Source organism: Gossypium hirsutum, chromosome D02, assembly GCF_007990345.1.
Source record: "Gossypium hirsutum isolate 1008001.06 chromosome D02, Gossypium_hirsutum_v2.1, whole genome shotgun sequence".
NCBI classification, from domain to species: domain Eukaryota; kingdom Viridiplantae; phylum Streptophyta; class Magnoliopsida; order Malvales; family Malvaceae; genus Gossypium; species Gossypium hirsutum.
In genome coordinates this window covers 8,295,061-8,311,124 of record NC_053438.1, presented here as the reverse complement: position 1 = coordinate 8,311,124, position 16,064 = coordinate 8,295,061, and the positions used below count along the sequence as shown (strand labels likewise).

At 32.6% G+C, this 16,064-nt stretch overlaps 2 protein-coding genes and 1 pseudogene across 3 annotated transcripts; 2 read left to right on the top strand and 1 right to left on the bottom strand.

Annotated features, from left to right (window-relative positions):
- The first annotated feature begins 1,552 nt into the window (after positions 1-1,552).
- On the top strand, positions 1,553-4,151 carry LOC107910563 (ER membrane protein complex subunit 6). Its single transcript, XM_016838432.2, has 5 exons — positions 1,553-1,785; positions 2,988-3,132; positions 3,208-3,403; positions 3,514-3,533; positions 3,755-4,151. Exons 2-5 carry the CDS (start codon positions 3,017-3,019, stop codon positions 3,783-3,785), a joined length of 363 nt encoding a protein of 120 aa, XP_016693921.1. The 5' UTR covers positions 1,553-1,785; positions 2,988-3,016; the 3' UTR covers positions 3,786-4,151.
- Positions 4,152-4,708: 557 nt separating this feature from the next.
- On the bottom strand, positions 4,709-7,798 carry LOC107910562 (uncharacterized). 2 transcript variants are annotated; one of them, XM_016838431.2, is made up of 6 exons: positions 7,133-7,798; positions 6,901-6,955; positions 6,669-6,804; positions 6,208-6,535; positions 5,695-5,823; positions 4,709-5,612 (listed from the first exon to the last, which is right to left on the bottom strand). In XM_016838431.2, the coding sequence occupies exons 1-6, from the start codon at positions 7,245-7,247 to the stop codon at positions 5,137-5,139; spliced, it is 1,239 nt and encodes a 412-aa protein (XP_016693920.2). In that variant the 5' UTR covers positions 7,248-7,798; the 3' UTR covers positions 4,709-5,136. The 2 variants fall into 2 exon arrangements, with proteins under 2 accessions (XP_016693920.2, XP_040944161.1); XM_041088227.1 differs by having other exon boundaries at positions 6,912-6,955; positions 7,133-7,272.
- A 1,331-nt stretch (positions 7,799-9,129) lies between these two features.
- Positions 9,130-15,962, top strand: LOC107910564 (nuclear poly(A) polymerase 3-like; annotated as a pseudogene).
- The last annotated feature ends 102 nt before the right edge of the window (positions 15,963-16,064 follow it).

Genomic DNA, 16,064 nt, shown 5'->3' with positions numbered 1-16,064 from the left:
CTCAAGGTTGTCCGTTTGAATCAAGATCTTATTCAAATCTCGGTATTGTAGGAGAGTCAAACCATCCAATATACCCCACAGCTCAACGTCAAAAACCGAACACATCCCTAAATAATGATTAAAACCCATAATCCAGATCCTTTGATGATTCAATATCACACCCCCTGCAGATGCATAACCTGGACCATCAGTATGCAAATGGATCTAATTTATCGAAAGAGAGTTCCTTTGAACAGTGGTGTGTATTCGATTTAAGTCTTTTGTTATGTGTAAGCCAAAATTGTCTTGCCCAAGTAATAGAAACTTTAATAATTTCAGTCGCTTCCCACGTTAATCCTTGGAATACGAAAATGTTTCTATTCTTCCAAATTCTCTACGCTATAAGACAAAATATGCTTGCCCAACTAACTTTTAAGGAGCCCGACATCTCATGAGATTGTAAATTAGAAATGAACCAATACGAGATGTTGGAAGTGAAAAACTTGCTATCATGGCTTGAAGGAATTACTTGTCTCCACACCTCTTTTACCGCAGAACGGTCTTTGAGAACATGAAGAGTGCTTTCTTCAACATGACCACAAATCGAGCAAGATGTTTTCTAACCAATGTCTTGCCTCACGCGTTCCATGTTAGTGAGAAGACACTTGAATATTTTAATAAAAATAAAAAACAAGTTATTTTAATTCAAAAAAAACTTAATTTGGTTTTAATTTTATTCTCAAAACCCATCCCTTTCCAAAAGGAGAGTAGATCCATTTTACATTTTTTTCTTATATCTCAAATTGAAAACATTTTTATTATAGTTTTCAAATTAAATTAAAATTTGACCAAATATATACAAGTGTCAATTTTCTATTGGTCTTCTATTTTCAAAACATTGTAAAAGAAAAACATGTCTTAAAAAATCCAAGTACAACTATTAATGTGGTTAAAAAAATTAGGTTTAATGATTAATTTGGCCACTAAAGTTTACACGTTTTGTCAAAATGGCCCTAATTGTATTTTTGAGCTTTTTTGGCTATCAATATTTATTCTTTTTTTCAATATGCTTTTTCTAACAGATTTAATGAATAAATTCAATGTTTCAATTTTTTTTTATTTCAAAAAGTTTCAACCTTTCATATGTTTGTTTACTGATAAATTTTTCTATTGAGTTAATTTTTTTAGATAATTATGTTTATTTACTTTAAACTAAGAGTTGTTTTATAATTTAATGTATTATTTATTTTATTATTTTCTCATGTAATTATCTTATTAGGTTATCTTAGTAAAAAATCACGTCTCATTCAAAATATTCTACATATGAAATTTCACATTATCTCTATTAACTTTTTTAATGGTACTTTCATTAAATCTGTTAGAAAAAGTGATTGAAAAAATAACAAAGTTTGATGGCCAAAAAAGGCTTAAAATACAATTAGGGTCATTTTGACAAAACATGCAAACGTTAGTGGTCAAATTGGAAAATCTTGTTAAATTCAGGAACTAAATGTTATTTTATCCAAAAAAAAAAAGAAACTTAATGATTTCACAAATGAATTAAGACGGGATTGAAGAGAGTCAAATATTTGAGTAATACTAGAATATACTAGAGAAAGAAAGATAAATATACGGGGACGTTTTTGTAATTATAAAAAAGTTTAGGGGAAATCGAGGAATTTACTAGAAGTTATTGAGGTTAAAATATTAAACTGCAAAACAAACGTTGTCTGCTATCTCGAAGTGAATTCCCAGTAGCAGAACAGAAAAAAGAGGTCTTCCGTCTCATATTCTTCGATCCTCTGGGTAAGTCTTTGTTTTCTATTTTTTCTTAATTTTTTTTGTTTATGTTTGTAATACAGTGCTTTAATAATCAAAATCCACTTTTAATTTATCTAAATTGTATTTCCTTGTTAGTTTTTGAATGATTTCTCCAAGCTTAGATCTAATACCATCCTTACGTTTAAATTATCTTGGATGTGAAAAAAGTATGTTAAATTTTCTTATTTTCTTTCGTTTTAATTAGTTGAAATAGTGGAATTATTAGATAATATATGTTCTTTTTTCGGAATCAAATCTCTAAAAGCTGCCGGCTTCCATTTTTTTGGGGTCATTGGAATAGTGAAGTTTAGCGGTTTTTTTTCGTTTCCACGGTTATTTCTTGAGCAAATCTCAGTTATTGAGATTATCTATCATAGTCAATAGGATTCAGATCAATACTTTATATATCTGTTTTGTGCAGTGGGCAATGCTTAATTGGTCGTTTTAGTTTATCACAGTTAGGGCTTTTCGATTGCTTCTTCGAGTTTATTTGAAAAACCTTGTTAATGTTCCTTTGTGAATTCTTGGATTTCATGTTCCTATGCTTTGTTCCGATTTATTATCATCTGCTTCATTAGGTAATTCACCTTGCAACATAGGCGGATCCAAGGGGCGAATGGAAAGGGCATTAGCCCTCTTTGGCTTCTCAAAACTCCTTGATCCTTCAATTTTTGGTCTAAATATGACACAAGTTCCTGTTCTCTAGTTATGTTTGAAATCTAGAATCTATACTTAAAATGCTAAAATGTTAGTCGAATCATTAACAACATTACTAATTTGCATAACAAATTGCAAATGTGGCATGTGGATTAATGTATACTACATCATACCAACATATATCACGACATATGTTTTTCTGTTAATCAATGCGCCTTATCAGCAATTTTTAAAGGAAATTAATAATGCTGTCAATGATTGGACTAACATTTTTAAAATCAAACAAGTAGGAGGATTTAATTTTAACGCTTGAAGCATAGAGATTAAATCTCAAACTTAACGATAGTACGAGGGTTTGTGGCATAGTTAAACCAATTTTTTTAACTAACATAAAATTTTGGTTTCGCCCTTGCCTTGCAATATATGGGCTCTGCTTTTTTTATTTGTTTATTTAACATTATGGAATCAAGATTATTGGTGGTTTATATCGAATTCATGGTTAATTGTTTTATCTATGTTTTTGTTTCCAGAAAGTTGTAGACCAGAGCAAGAATACATTATGGCTGGACATAGTGATTCAAGTTCGTCTGAAAAGAAATCAAGTGAAGCCATGAATGATGTACCGACCTTTAGCACGGAGAATATGCAAAATAACATGAAAGTTATATATTACAGGTTTGTTTTTCATGGTTACGGAAATGTGAAATCGTGTGTCAAATGCCAGTATCTAAGCTTTGTCTTAATTTGCAGCCGAACGTTTATGTCTATCATCGGAGGAGTTATTGCTGGAATTTTAGGGTTCACAGGCTTTATGGGGTTTATCTTTTATTTTCTTGTCATGGCAATTACTTCAATTGGACTCATAGCAAAGGCAAAGTTCTCAGTCCATTTATATTTTGATAGCTGGAACCGGATTATACTCGATGGTTTCATGGGCGGTCTTATGGTAAGCTTCTTTATGTTTATGAGTTGCACGTACATATTCCTTGTTCTTTTGTGAACAGTCTAGCCAAAATTTTCATCTAAAGCTAATGATGTTCTTTTATATTTTTGCAGTCATTCGTGCTATTTTGGACGTATCCTTTCTTTCTAGCAGTGCTACACAGACACACAATAGCACTTGCTGTCGAACCCTAGTTAAATCGTATTATCTGCCTGTTTTATGTTTTTGAGATGAATGTCCGTGTCCTTTTTTTGTTTAAATTGCTAAAACGCAGCCAAGTCGTTTTTGCTGCTTCTCTGATTTATCTGTTTCTACATCGTTTTTGCCTATTGGTACTTTCTTTAACTTCAACAGATTTGCCTACGACATTGTGCATATATTCTGAAGAAGAATCTGCAACACCTCACCACCTCACCGGAAAGAGAAGCCAAGTCGTTGCCCTTGCCTTTTGCTGTTTGCCATTTGCTGGAGACTGGATTCTTTAGGGCTTTGTTTCGATATGTAAAACTATTATGGGGGGTTACCTTTTGATTCCTTTCTCTATGTTTAGTATTTACATTTTAATTAAACATATTTTGGGTTCAGTAGTTTTACAGTATCATTAGTTAGACTAAATTTTTTTTTTTTTGGTATGATGATCAACGTCTCTTTAATGTTTGTTTTACAGTCCGTGAAGAGCAATCCTTTCCTTTGCGAGGTTTATGGTTGTTTCTCCTCATTTTTAATGTTCGAAGTTGTGTTCTTTTTAGAAGTGTAATGTGCTTTTATTATTTTACCTGACACATGGTTGGTTAGTCAAAATAGTTATACTCTTTAATTATTTTGGTTAAAATGTTGATGTCTAATTTTTCTTAGAAATATCCATTTCAATTTATAATATTGAAAAAGATTGTGTTAGAAATGTGGTTTAAGAAAAAAAATCACTTCATTTTAGTTAGGATAATTGTGTTAACTAGTCATTGTAAATTAGATCAAATTAGGTCAAATTAAAATATAAATTTTAAACCTTAAATCTGAGCATAGTAGAGGGATCCAAATTGTAATTTGACCTTTATTTTACAGTGACTAGAAACAGAAGCAGACACACTTGTCACGGAGAAAAGCCCTATATTATACATTCCTATACCAGTAAATTTGAACCGTAATCCTTAAACTTCTATTTGAGTTACAGTGAGATCGAGAAAACACGAGCCCTCGTCAACTGAAAGAACCTCTCTCAAGGGAGGAGCCAAGGGTTTGCCGGCTGGCCTGAAAGAGGGGATTTCAAGGCTTAACAAGGAAATAGGGTTACACAGTAGGAAAAAAGTATTGATTAAACTAATGATTTACATTCATACATTTATTCATAAATACATTACTAGGACAATGCAGTGATCATCTTTGAAATTATCTCATCAACAATTTTCTAAAGTAATTGTCATCAACTAGGCAAATAGAAAGAGGCAGTCAATTTTCGGACATCACGCCGCAACACAACCACCCTATCCCACCTACTGTATCCGTCATGCCTCAACTTCAAAAGAATTCCCAACATCATGCCCTGCCTGCCCCGATTAAACTAGTCAAATTGCCAAAACTCAGATCTTCATTCTCTGCACTAAAAATCTCTATTTACCTACAATTAAGCATACATTTTCAATGAAGGCTCCTTTTTTAGTTGACTTTGTATTTCAGCTACATGTCAATAACTTCCAAAATTCTGAACAATATAAAAGTTCTTATGTCCCAGTAGTAACTCATATCTCCTCTTCATCATCACTGTCACCTCCAAACATGGCAGCCATTTTAATAGCCAGCTTGGCAGCCATCTCCCTCCTTTGAAAGTCAGGCATTAACCTCAAGTTGCTGCGAATGTTCCCAATCTCAGACATCAACTGTTCCAAATCCTCAAATTCATAATGGGGGCCATCATCTACTTCTGAAGCTGAAGCTCGACCGGGTTCTTCAGCATTGGGTTCCATTCTGTCAATTTTCTCCCCTAAAGCAGAACCTGTCGGAAAGGTATGTGACTCTTCCTTTTCACATCTGGTTATGTTTCCTTGAACACAATCTGAATCAGAATTTCCCGCATCAACTGATTTCCCTATATCCAGGAATGTGTTAGCCGGACTTGCAGAAATCCATTCTTCAACAATGCCATTCCCTGGTTCAGCTGAACCCGCAGATAACACTTCATATTCAAACTGATAATCAGGCTCTTCCTCTGATGAATCTGGACAGGGACAACAATAATCTTTAGCAAGTAATTAATCAGGACGAACTTTTATTAGATCAACCAAGATATCACACATAACCTTCTTTCTCAGGTAGCGAAGGTTCAGTTATCATATCACCAGATTTAAGAACCATTCCAGGCCACATATGAGCAGAAATAGCACTATAAAGACGTTCAACTCCTTGTAAATCTCCATCAACTGACAAACCTGCCAGGACCAGTTTCTTTGTTCACATTAGCAATAATAAGCATACGAATATCTAACCTACACATGACCATCATTTAAGGTTCATTATTGTGTGTTTTGATTGTCACCTTAATACCCATTCCATGAGAAAAGTAAAAATTTGCTAGGTCATGTGGGAACATCAAGTAAAACTTCTCACAATTATACATGTGCACATCTTTTTTACTTGTTTTAGGCAAAATACATTTTGCTGAGCAGGATGTGATGATTAATACAATTTACCATGATTGTATATTGGAAATTTCGCATCAAAGCATGTTATTCCATACCAGTAATTCAGTGTATAGACAGTGTAGCAACAAAGTGAAGTGGATATGATGATGCAGAAACTAAACATGGGCTTACATTTGTCAAAATCAGCATTCAAAGCAGAAGCTTCGATGAACTCAATGTTGTGGTCAATACACCACTCCAAGCATTTCCTGCGAATGTCGGAAGATGGGTCTTCATTTTCCAATAGACTGCTTCCTTCAGCTTCAGAAATTCCATATCGAGTGAAGTCAGATGAAGGATGAGTAGAGGAATCATCAAGTTTGTGTATGCGTTTTGCGTATTCAGCATGGACAGGATGACCTGGAACTCGATCAACTTTGTTTCCGATGCAGATTAAAATCTCCAAGTTTTGGATATCAGTGTAAGATATCCAATCCTGAAGAGCAGAAAAAGTTGACAGCTGCAAGAGAGAGAGAAAAAAAGTCGAAAAGGAAGGTGAGGGCATAGAACAAATATACATAGAAATACTACTCTAGTTATTGCAACAGAAATAGAAGGAACAGAACAAGAAGTGGGAAAAGTAAGATGATTACATGAGACATATCAAAAACCATGACCAAGGCGGTTGAATGGTTAAATATAGGGAGGGTTTGAGCTGAAAATCCATCTTGAAGATGAGCCATACACAGAGAAACATCAGCAGTGTAGTATTTCGTATTGATAGTCCAGCTGTTGATGGTAGAATTATCAGCCAACAGAGTTTGGTTTTATTTTAACTAATACAAACAAACATGTTAAAAGTGAGTAGAAAAAAGGCATTCAGACCCATGGACTACCACTTGGGAGCTATCTTCTTCTTCGAACTCCACAGAAGCAAGCCCTGCATAGGTTTTTTTTTTAAATAATAAAATTGATCAAATATACCAGAATTTCTGATAAAAGCATAGCAACCATGACTCTGTTTTCCCAACAAGTAGATTCTCTTTTTTTTTTCAGTAAAAAAACAATAATAAGAAAATTAAAGAAGAACTGAATTGGAAGAGGAAATGAGAGTTACGGGAGATCAGGGTGCTCTTGCCGACGTTGGGACATCCAATGACAAAAATGGAGGGTCGGTTCCTAGTCTCATCCTGGGCTTTCAATTTTGTGGATCCTTCCTTGTTTTCTTCCATTTGTTGATAGAACAATTAGTAACCAAAAACAAGCATCTACAAACCCTAATTTGAAATTTTCACCCTCTCCATTTCAAATCTTGAATCTAATCAACTCCTCCTACACATCCATATTATATTTAACTTTGTGTGCGTGTGAATATGAAAAAAAGGACAAAACAGTTGTGAATTAACAGTTGAGCAATCCTTTTTTCTCAAGGAAGCGAATCAATTGATTAGAAAACCATAAAATTAGATGAGGTGAAGAAAGAAAGTTAAGAAAATGAATGCGAACGGGGAATGAGAATGACAACTAAAACGAAAGGGGGAAAAGCAAAAGGCCCAAACTTTAGCAGGTAGGTTAGAATCTCTTAAAATGAATGGAAAGAAAAGTCCCCAAAAAAAACAGAACAATTTTTACAATTTTATTGCAACTGCATAAAGATAATGCAATTATTAAGTAGGAAAAGAGCAGCGATGAAGGGAAACGAAGAGGAAGAACAAATCCTGAATCCTAATCTTGTTAAACCCTAATTATCCAGAGAAAAATACGACTAAACATAATCCAAGAATCCATTCTTTAAATTTTTTTTTGTAAACTACAAAAATAGTAATTTTTGTTTAACTCAGATGATGACTAAATCGTTTTGTTACAAACTCGTCACCCTACCGTAAAACTTTGTTACCTTCTAACAGTAGTCCTACATGACAGTCTAAATATTTAGTCCTAACTAAATGGTAGCAATTAACTTTGTTTGATTAAATTCTACTAGTAATATTATATTATGCGTAAAGTTGTATATTTAGCCCATATTTTCTATTTGGATTGTTCTAAGTCACTATTTTTTTTTTTAAATTTTAATATTTCAATCTTAATATAAATCACGTTAAATCTATTAACTATTTTTTTTAATAATAAATAAAAATAATAAACTGACATGACATTATATTTGTGATAATATATTTGTATCATCAAATTTTAAAAACAAAACTTATCTTAGTTGATTTAATAGCTATCATTTAGCCATAAATAAAATTTTAAAATTCTAAAAGTACAAAGATTAAAATGACTAAATTGAGGTACATGGACTAAAAGCATAATTTAACTTTTTTACTAATACATTTCAATTTGAATTATCAATATTTTAAAAAAAATTAATATATATGAAAAATATTTGCAATCAAATAAATTTTAATATAAAATACTCATTAATTATATATGGTAAATTTTAAGCCTATTTTCTAATTTGAAATTTTTTCGTGCAACAAAGTGAAAAGGTATATAGTTGCTAGTTTGTATTTTTGTACGATGCAGGGGTTATATAATTGCTAATTTGTATTTTTATGCGATGCATGGTTATATAATTATTAGTTTGTATTTTTATACGATGCACGGGTCACTTGTGTATATTAAATTTATAATAATTTTATAATATTAGTTTTTTTAAAAATTTTAATGATTTTTTTCAAAAAAGTTATTAACAAATCGAAAAAGTAGAATTTTTTACTTAAATAATATTAAAAAATATTGAAATGGCGTGTTCCAAAAATTATGTACTAAAATGGTACATTCAATTGGGTGGAAGGTGATGCAGAGGCGGCACCACCCAAGTATTCTGATAGGATTTGCATTAAAACAAAAATAAAAATAAAAAAATGGTGGAGGCAGCTTAATAAGCGACGCACTGGGTCAAATACAAGTCCAATACGAGTCGTATATGGTAAAAACTAGACCCAAAACTCGACTCTCTTCCCCTCTCACCGATTCTTCCGCAATGTACTCTCCAGAAAGAGGATCAAGCAGTCAACACTCACTGGATACTTGAAAATTCTGACCCTTGTTGGTTGGGCTCCAACTAAATTTTGTCAACATCCAGGGGATTTCTTTATAAATGGCGGAAATATGACGATTAGGGACTGCCCATGCATTGCAAACGCCTTGTATCCGGATCCGATCAACCCAACCAAAATGTCCAATTATATCTTCAAAGATGTTGTGAGGGAGATCCGACCAATTAACACTCATCCCTCCTTCCATTTCGGTTGCTAAGATAGTAGAGGTTGGATTCGAGGAAGAGGAGACGGCGGCGCCGGAACCAGACTGGTTACAAAGGGTAAGACTTAAAAGGGGGTGTGTTATTTTTTTTTTTTGGTTCCCGTCTGGTGAATAAATCACAAAGTTGATTTTAAAAGGAATAAATTACACGTGTACTTTTAAAGGTACGAAAGGAACAAACACTCATCAACCGCCTTTTCTCTCCACGTATCACTCTCAATAAACCCCAAACTTCCCTCCATCTCTCTTCCTTTTTATTTGTTTTTTATTTCCTTCCCATCTCTTTCGAAAAAAATTAAGCACAGCACAAAAACCAAACACAAAAAAAAAAGAAAAGAAAAAGAAAAAGAAGAAGAAAATGGAAGAGGAAAGATCACTCTCACTTCTTCAGGTATATAAAATGAACCTTACCCACATTTTCTTTACTTATATTTCATTATTTTTGTTATTATCTTTATTCCTTTTTCCATTAAATTATTTTTTGTTGGTGGAAATTTTAAGTTAATGGTGAATGAAGGACTGGTGCCATCTCCATAAGAAGAGAATAGGAAAACTGTCATTGGAAAACTTAAACAAGCCCTTTAATCCTTTCATTTGATTGTTTTAATCATTTTTATTAATCTTTTATGGCTGAAAATCATGGTTTTTTTGCAAATTGTAGTGGCATGGGTTAAGCGAGTAGCTTGGCAACGTCGGCTTCCTAAACAAGACATAGCTGCTAGTAGTGCTACCTTATTAACATATGGCTCTTATGGCCTTGGGGTTAGCTCCTTTAATTTCCTTTCAAAGTTAAGTTGTAGCTTTCTATATATGCATAGCTTGCCACCCACAGAATTTGTCTAGGAGTAAAATTGTAAATGAACCTGGGTTTGATACAGGCGGTTTAGGAGTGAAATGTTAAACGCGCCAGGTCAATACGAGAGATTACTTAGTTAAGATTATAGAGAAAAGGGTAAATAAATATAGCTTGCCAACTAAATTTATCAAATTGATGATCAGGTTCTTGGTTTAGAGTCCAACATTGATGCTTTACGTGTTGGTCCTACTCATTTTGACAACTGCTATGTGTTGATACCAGAGAGTTCTTACTCGAGACTACGTGGGAGGGAAATAGGTTCTGGCAAAACGATATTCAAATTGTATTACCAGGGAAAACAAAAGAATAAATAAACGTAGCTTGCCAACTAAATTTAACAATTTATTGATCAAGTTCATGGTTCAAAGTACGACATCGGTGCTTTATGTATTGATCTTGGTCCTTACTGATTTTAACAGCAGTTATGTGTTGATACGAGAGAGTGCATTGTTGAGATTACCTGAGGCAATAAGGTTTAGGCAAAATGGTACTCGAATTGTATTGACAGGGAAAAGAGAAGAATAAATAAACATAGCTTGTCAACTAAATTTTACAATTTATTGATTAGGTTCATGGTTCAAAGTACTACATCGATGCTTTATCGGTTAGTTCTTACTGAATTTAACAGCTGTTATGTGTTGATGCGAGAGAATGCATCCTTAAGATTACCTGGCGGGGGAGAGAATTAAGTTTAGGCAAAATGATACCTGGATTGTATTACCAGGAAAAGAAAAAAATAGAATAAATGAACATAGCTTGCCAACTAAATTTTAACATTTTATTGACAGGTTCATGGTTCAAAGTCTGACATATATGCTTTATGCGTTGTTCATTACTGAACTTGGCAGCTGTTATGTGTTGATACGAGATAATGAATCCTTAAGATTACCGGGGAGGGAATTAAGTTTTAAGTTTAGGCAAAATGATACCCGGATTATATTTCCACGAAAAAAACAAGAATAAATAAGCATACTTACTGACTGAATTGTAACATTTTATTGATCAGGTTCATGGTTCAAAGTTAGACATCGATGCTTTTTGTATCGGTCCTTACTTTGCCACTATGGTAGTAAGTAGATTTAATTGCTTCATAAATTTTCTTTTTTATTTTATTTGAAGTTTCGAATTAGTATGGTTTCAAATATTGGTAATTGTAACAATACAGGATGATTTCTTTATTGTTCTATATAACATGCTTAAGAGCAGACCTGAGGTATCTGAGATTCATTATGTGAAGGACGCAAAAGTCCTACTAATGCGTTTTGAGTTCGATGGAATCTCGATAAATCTTCCCTTTGTGCAGCTTAAAGTTTTAGTTGTTCTAGAGGTGAGCTTAAGCATTACTGTTTTGCATTTAAATATTATGTCACGGAAAATTGATTAGCCTTAGCCTTTGGAGTGCAGAATTTAGACATTTTAAATCCTGTGTTTTTGAGAGATATTGATGAAACTGGTTGGAAAAGCTTGTCCAGGGTGCTCGCAAACACAAGGATTTGTCGCATTGTTCCGGACTTGAAGGCACTTACTACTTTAGTTTCTTTTTTTCTTTTTTGGTAATTTGATGGCATCTGGAAACACTATTTTTTCTTGGAATGTTGTGCACTTTCAGTGTATGTGAATCTAATGCTTAGTGTACTTTAGAAATTCCAGTCAATGTTACGATGTGTCAAATTTTGGGCAAAGAGACGAGGAGTGTATGGTAATGTAAGTGCTATGTGCTTGCTATTGCTCTTATGGTATACTTCTGCTTGATTTCATCTTTTCTTTAGCATAAGATTATTTTGTTAATTATACCAACTAATGATGTACTGGTTGCAGCTAAATGGGCTTCTTGGAGGAATTCATTTGGCAATTCTTGCTGCTTTTGTTTGTCAGTGTGATCCATATGTGGGTTTGAGTGCTCTAATTTCACATTTCTTCATAACATTTGCTTTCTAGCCTTGGCCTAGACCGGTTGAACTGCAAGATGGAATGTTACATCCTACTCTAAATCCCACAGAGACGCGGTTATATATGCCCATTCGGTTGCCATTTAGTCCTTATGAATATTGCCATTCAAACATCACCAAAAGCACATTCTATAAAATCAGAACTGAGTTTCTTCGTGGCCATAACTTAACTAAGGTACAATTTGTTGTTTATTATTCTTGTTCTTTTTTTTTCCCTTGAGCACCAAAATCCGAATGAGAGGAAAGTGAAATGGAAGGAAAGAGTTGAGATTGGTGGCATGAAGGCTAGACCTATACGGAAAAGGACAGGCTCAGAAAGATAGACATGAATAAAATGGAAGGAAAAGTATTATATTTAAGAAGGATACAACACTTGATTGGTAGTTTTTGCCTTCGATTTCTTTTCACCAACATTTGGCTGAAGTAGAAGGAAAAATAATTCTTCTAAATCTTTCCCTTCTAAAGTGTGATCGTTCCATCCCTTTTCATTGCCTTCCAGTACAGAAACTTTTTATCTATTTGTGTTTTTTGTAGAATAGTAAGTTTACTTTTTGAGGATGAATGTGACAGCAAATTGTAATATCCCGAAAATTACTACTGTAATACCCTGAAAATTACTATAGTAAGAAAGTAGGTATCCTTGATAGTAAAATAAGGAAATAAAGTGACAAAAAGGAAAATTTTGAGTTATGGCAACATTAAGAATTATATTATGACATATTAATTCAAGAAAGGATTAAATCGCAAAAGTGAGAAAAATTTTGTTACCCAAGAGTAAATACTTAAAATTTGAGAGATTAAAGTGTAAATACAAAAAAGTTGAAAGACCAATAGTGTAAATATTTTAAGGGTGAAACAATCTAAAAACTAAGGAAAATGGATGAATTAGGACCAAATTGAAAAGGTGAAGATTTTGAGGGATTAAATCACAATTTTACTAAATTAAGTGATGACTCAAGGATGAAATTTTTAAAGATTATAAAGGGCTTACAAGAGAGATAAATCTAGAAGATAATGATGATGTTGGAGATATTTGATATTAATTAAATAAATAAATATTAGTTTATTAATATTTCAATTTAATTTGTAAATGATATTTTATTATTTTATTAGTATTTTATTTAGTATATATAAGAAAAGGAAGATGAAGAATCATCCATTCCACCATATTTTCATGCAACTAACGTGAAAGAGAGGAGAAGAAAGAAAGTTTAGCTTTCTTTACAATTTGGTCTTTCCACCAAAAATTTACCATTTTCACCTAGAAATCAAAAGAATTTTCATAACTTTCAAGAGAGAAGAATAACAAGGAGACAATGGGGAGCTAGAATATCAAGTTAGATTCAAGAAATAAAAGCTGGAGGAGAGAGAAAATCAAGTTAAAGATTGAAATCAATAGCACAAGGTAAGAACATCAAGATTTCAATATATTTTTAAGTTTGATATTATTGAAAAAGCATGGAAATAATGTTATAGTAGAGTTTTCTTATATAAGGTCTTATTTTCTTGATATATTAGTGAAGAGAAATAAGTGAAAGTGATGGGAAGTATTATAGAGAAAAGGAAATAAATGAGTTATACACTAAGTAATCAACATTTTGCACTAAAATAGTTTTGGACTGCAGTAGTAGGTTAACTTTGAAAAATCACCATAAATTGTGGAAATAGAATTAGAGTATGAATAAAATATGGAAATAACTCTTACTGAGTCCAGTTTCTCATAGAAGAAACTTTGTAAGTAATGGAATTGTAAATCATGAGATATAATAAATTTTGTGAGACAAGGTCAGAATGAATTCTGGTTCCCCTGTTCTGACTTGGAAAAATCATTAAAAATTGTACAAAAATAATTATGAGTTATAACTTATATGTTTAAAATCCTTAATGACTCTATTTTCAATAGAAACAAACAGGAACATCATCTGAATTCTGTACAAAGAGATAATTAATTTTTAGTAAGAAGGGGTTGGAACTGTCAAACAGTGAAATAGGGGAAACTTTAAAAAATAAACTGTACTTATTGGCTAAACTAAAAATTCTAAAAATTTAATAGTAATAATTTATGTGAGTCTAGTTTCAGAGAAAATTTGCGGATCTCAATTCGGAGTCCTGTAGCTTAAGATATAATTAATTTAGTGACTATGACTCAAGTGAACAGCTTGTTATGAGTAAACAAGTTAATAGTGGTATTATGTATATATCAAGGATGTGGAATGAAGTGGAGGAGGAGGAAAAATATATGTGAATATTCAGCTAATATGAGTTTATTTTAAAATAGCTAATTTACATGTTTTAGGTTCAGAGACTAAATTGAATAAAAGTAAAATTTTAAGGGTAATTTTGTAAAAATGTCAAAAAGTGACCAAATTGCATGAAATGAGTTGTTTTATTATTTAAATTAATAAATGAAATGAAATATTAATTTATATCAATCTGTGGAAATTCGAGGAAAATAAAAAATTACCAAAATGTCCCTAAATTTTGGTATTTCTGTAATTTAGCCTGGTAAGTTCGTGTAACTTGAATTATATTCTTAGATGATTGAAATATATATATTGGATTGAGAAATTTATTTGAATTGTGAACATGAGAAATTGTGAATTGAATGAAATGAAAATGAAGCTTTGAATTACATGAGTAAATATCGGGTCTCATAGGCCCTATTTTTTATGAATATAATATTTCGAGGATATGTTGTAAAGAATTATAAAAACACGTTAATAATTTGAAAGTTTTAATTCGGATGAAATTTTGTAACTCGGTTTAATATGTATACAAATGTATGTCTTCTAGTAATGCCTCGTACCCTATTCCGACGTCGAATACGGGTAAGGGGTGTTACAATGTGACATCGCCAAATTCGGTCATAACGTTTAGACCGGGTTTGGGGTGTTACATAAATAAATAGAGTTATTTGGATTTTCTAAAGTGTTTTTTTTTAAGTATATCAACTCATTTGCAACAGATTAAAAAACATGTTTTGGTATTGCAGGATCTTTTGAAGTTTGATTTTGATTGGCACAATGTATTGGAGCCTTTTCCTTATACAAAGAAATATTTTCGGTTTCTCAAAATTTTTCTTTTGGCTTCTAATCAGGATGAGTTTGGAGACTGGGTGGGTTGGATAAAGTCTTGCTTCCGTTGTCTTCTCATCAAGGTACGTATCCTACAGTACCCTCTTTTTTATTAAAAGGTACAATAGAGAGGAAGGGGGATGTTGTTGGTAGGACTCGGTTACATATCCTTGATGCATCTAGGGTACAAATCAATAAGTCAAATGCGAAACAACATAAACTCGCTGTTGTCATCATTCTCAAAGTTTATGGTGAATAATGGTTATCTATCACATTTTGGCACGTCAGTTTTCTAAGTTTGAAAGGAACCCCTCTAACCGTTTAGGTCCAGGGTTTCATCGGTCACATTTGCAAGTCTTATTCTACATGGGCCAAATGCTTTCAGTACTTTTTTTGCTGCGTAATGTTTCTCTTATTTACAAAATTCCAGTTTGATTTTCAGTATATTCCATATTTTGGTATAGTCTCTACCTTTGATGAGGCTTTTACTTATTGCAGCTAGAGGAGGTACAGGGTCTTTGTGACCCTAATCCTGTAGAATACATCGATGTCAACATAGTAGACCCACATGTCATTTTCTACTGGGGCTTACAAGCAGGCAAAACTAATGCTATAGACATCAAATCCGTGAAGGATGTTTTTTGGAAGAATATCAATACAGAGTATCAAGGCCCTTTCGGAAAATAGAGTTATCTATTGTGCAAGCCTCTCAAGTTCCCAAGTCTGCTCAATTCGATACCATGTGGATGTCATGTATAACGTGACTGTTTATTTCTGTTTTTTATAAGTATGGTGATGCACGGATTGTTTGTGCACTAATATTATAATATTTTTATAATTTTAATTTTTGTTTAAATTAATTAATGATTTAAGAAAAATATAAACTTATTTCAATCAATGTTA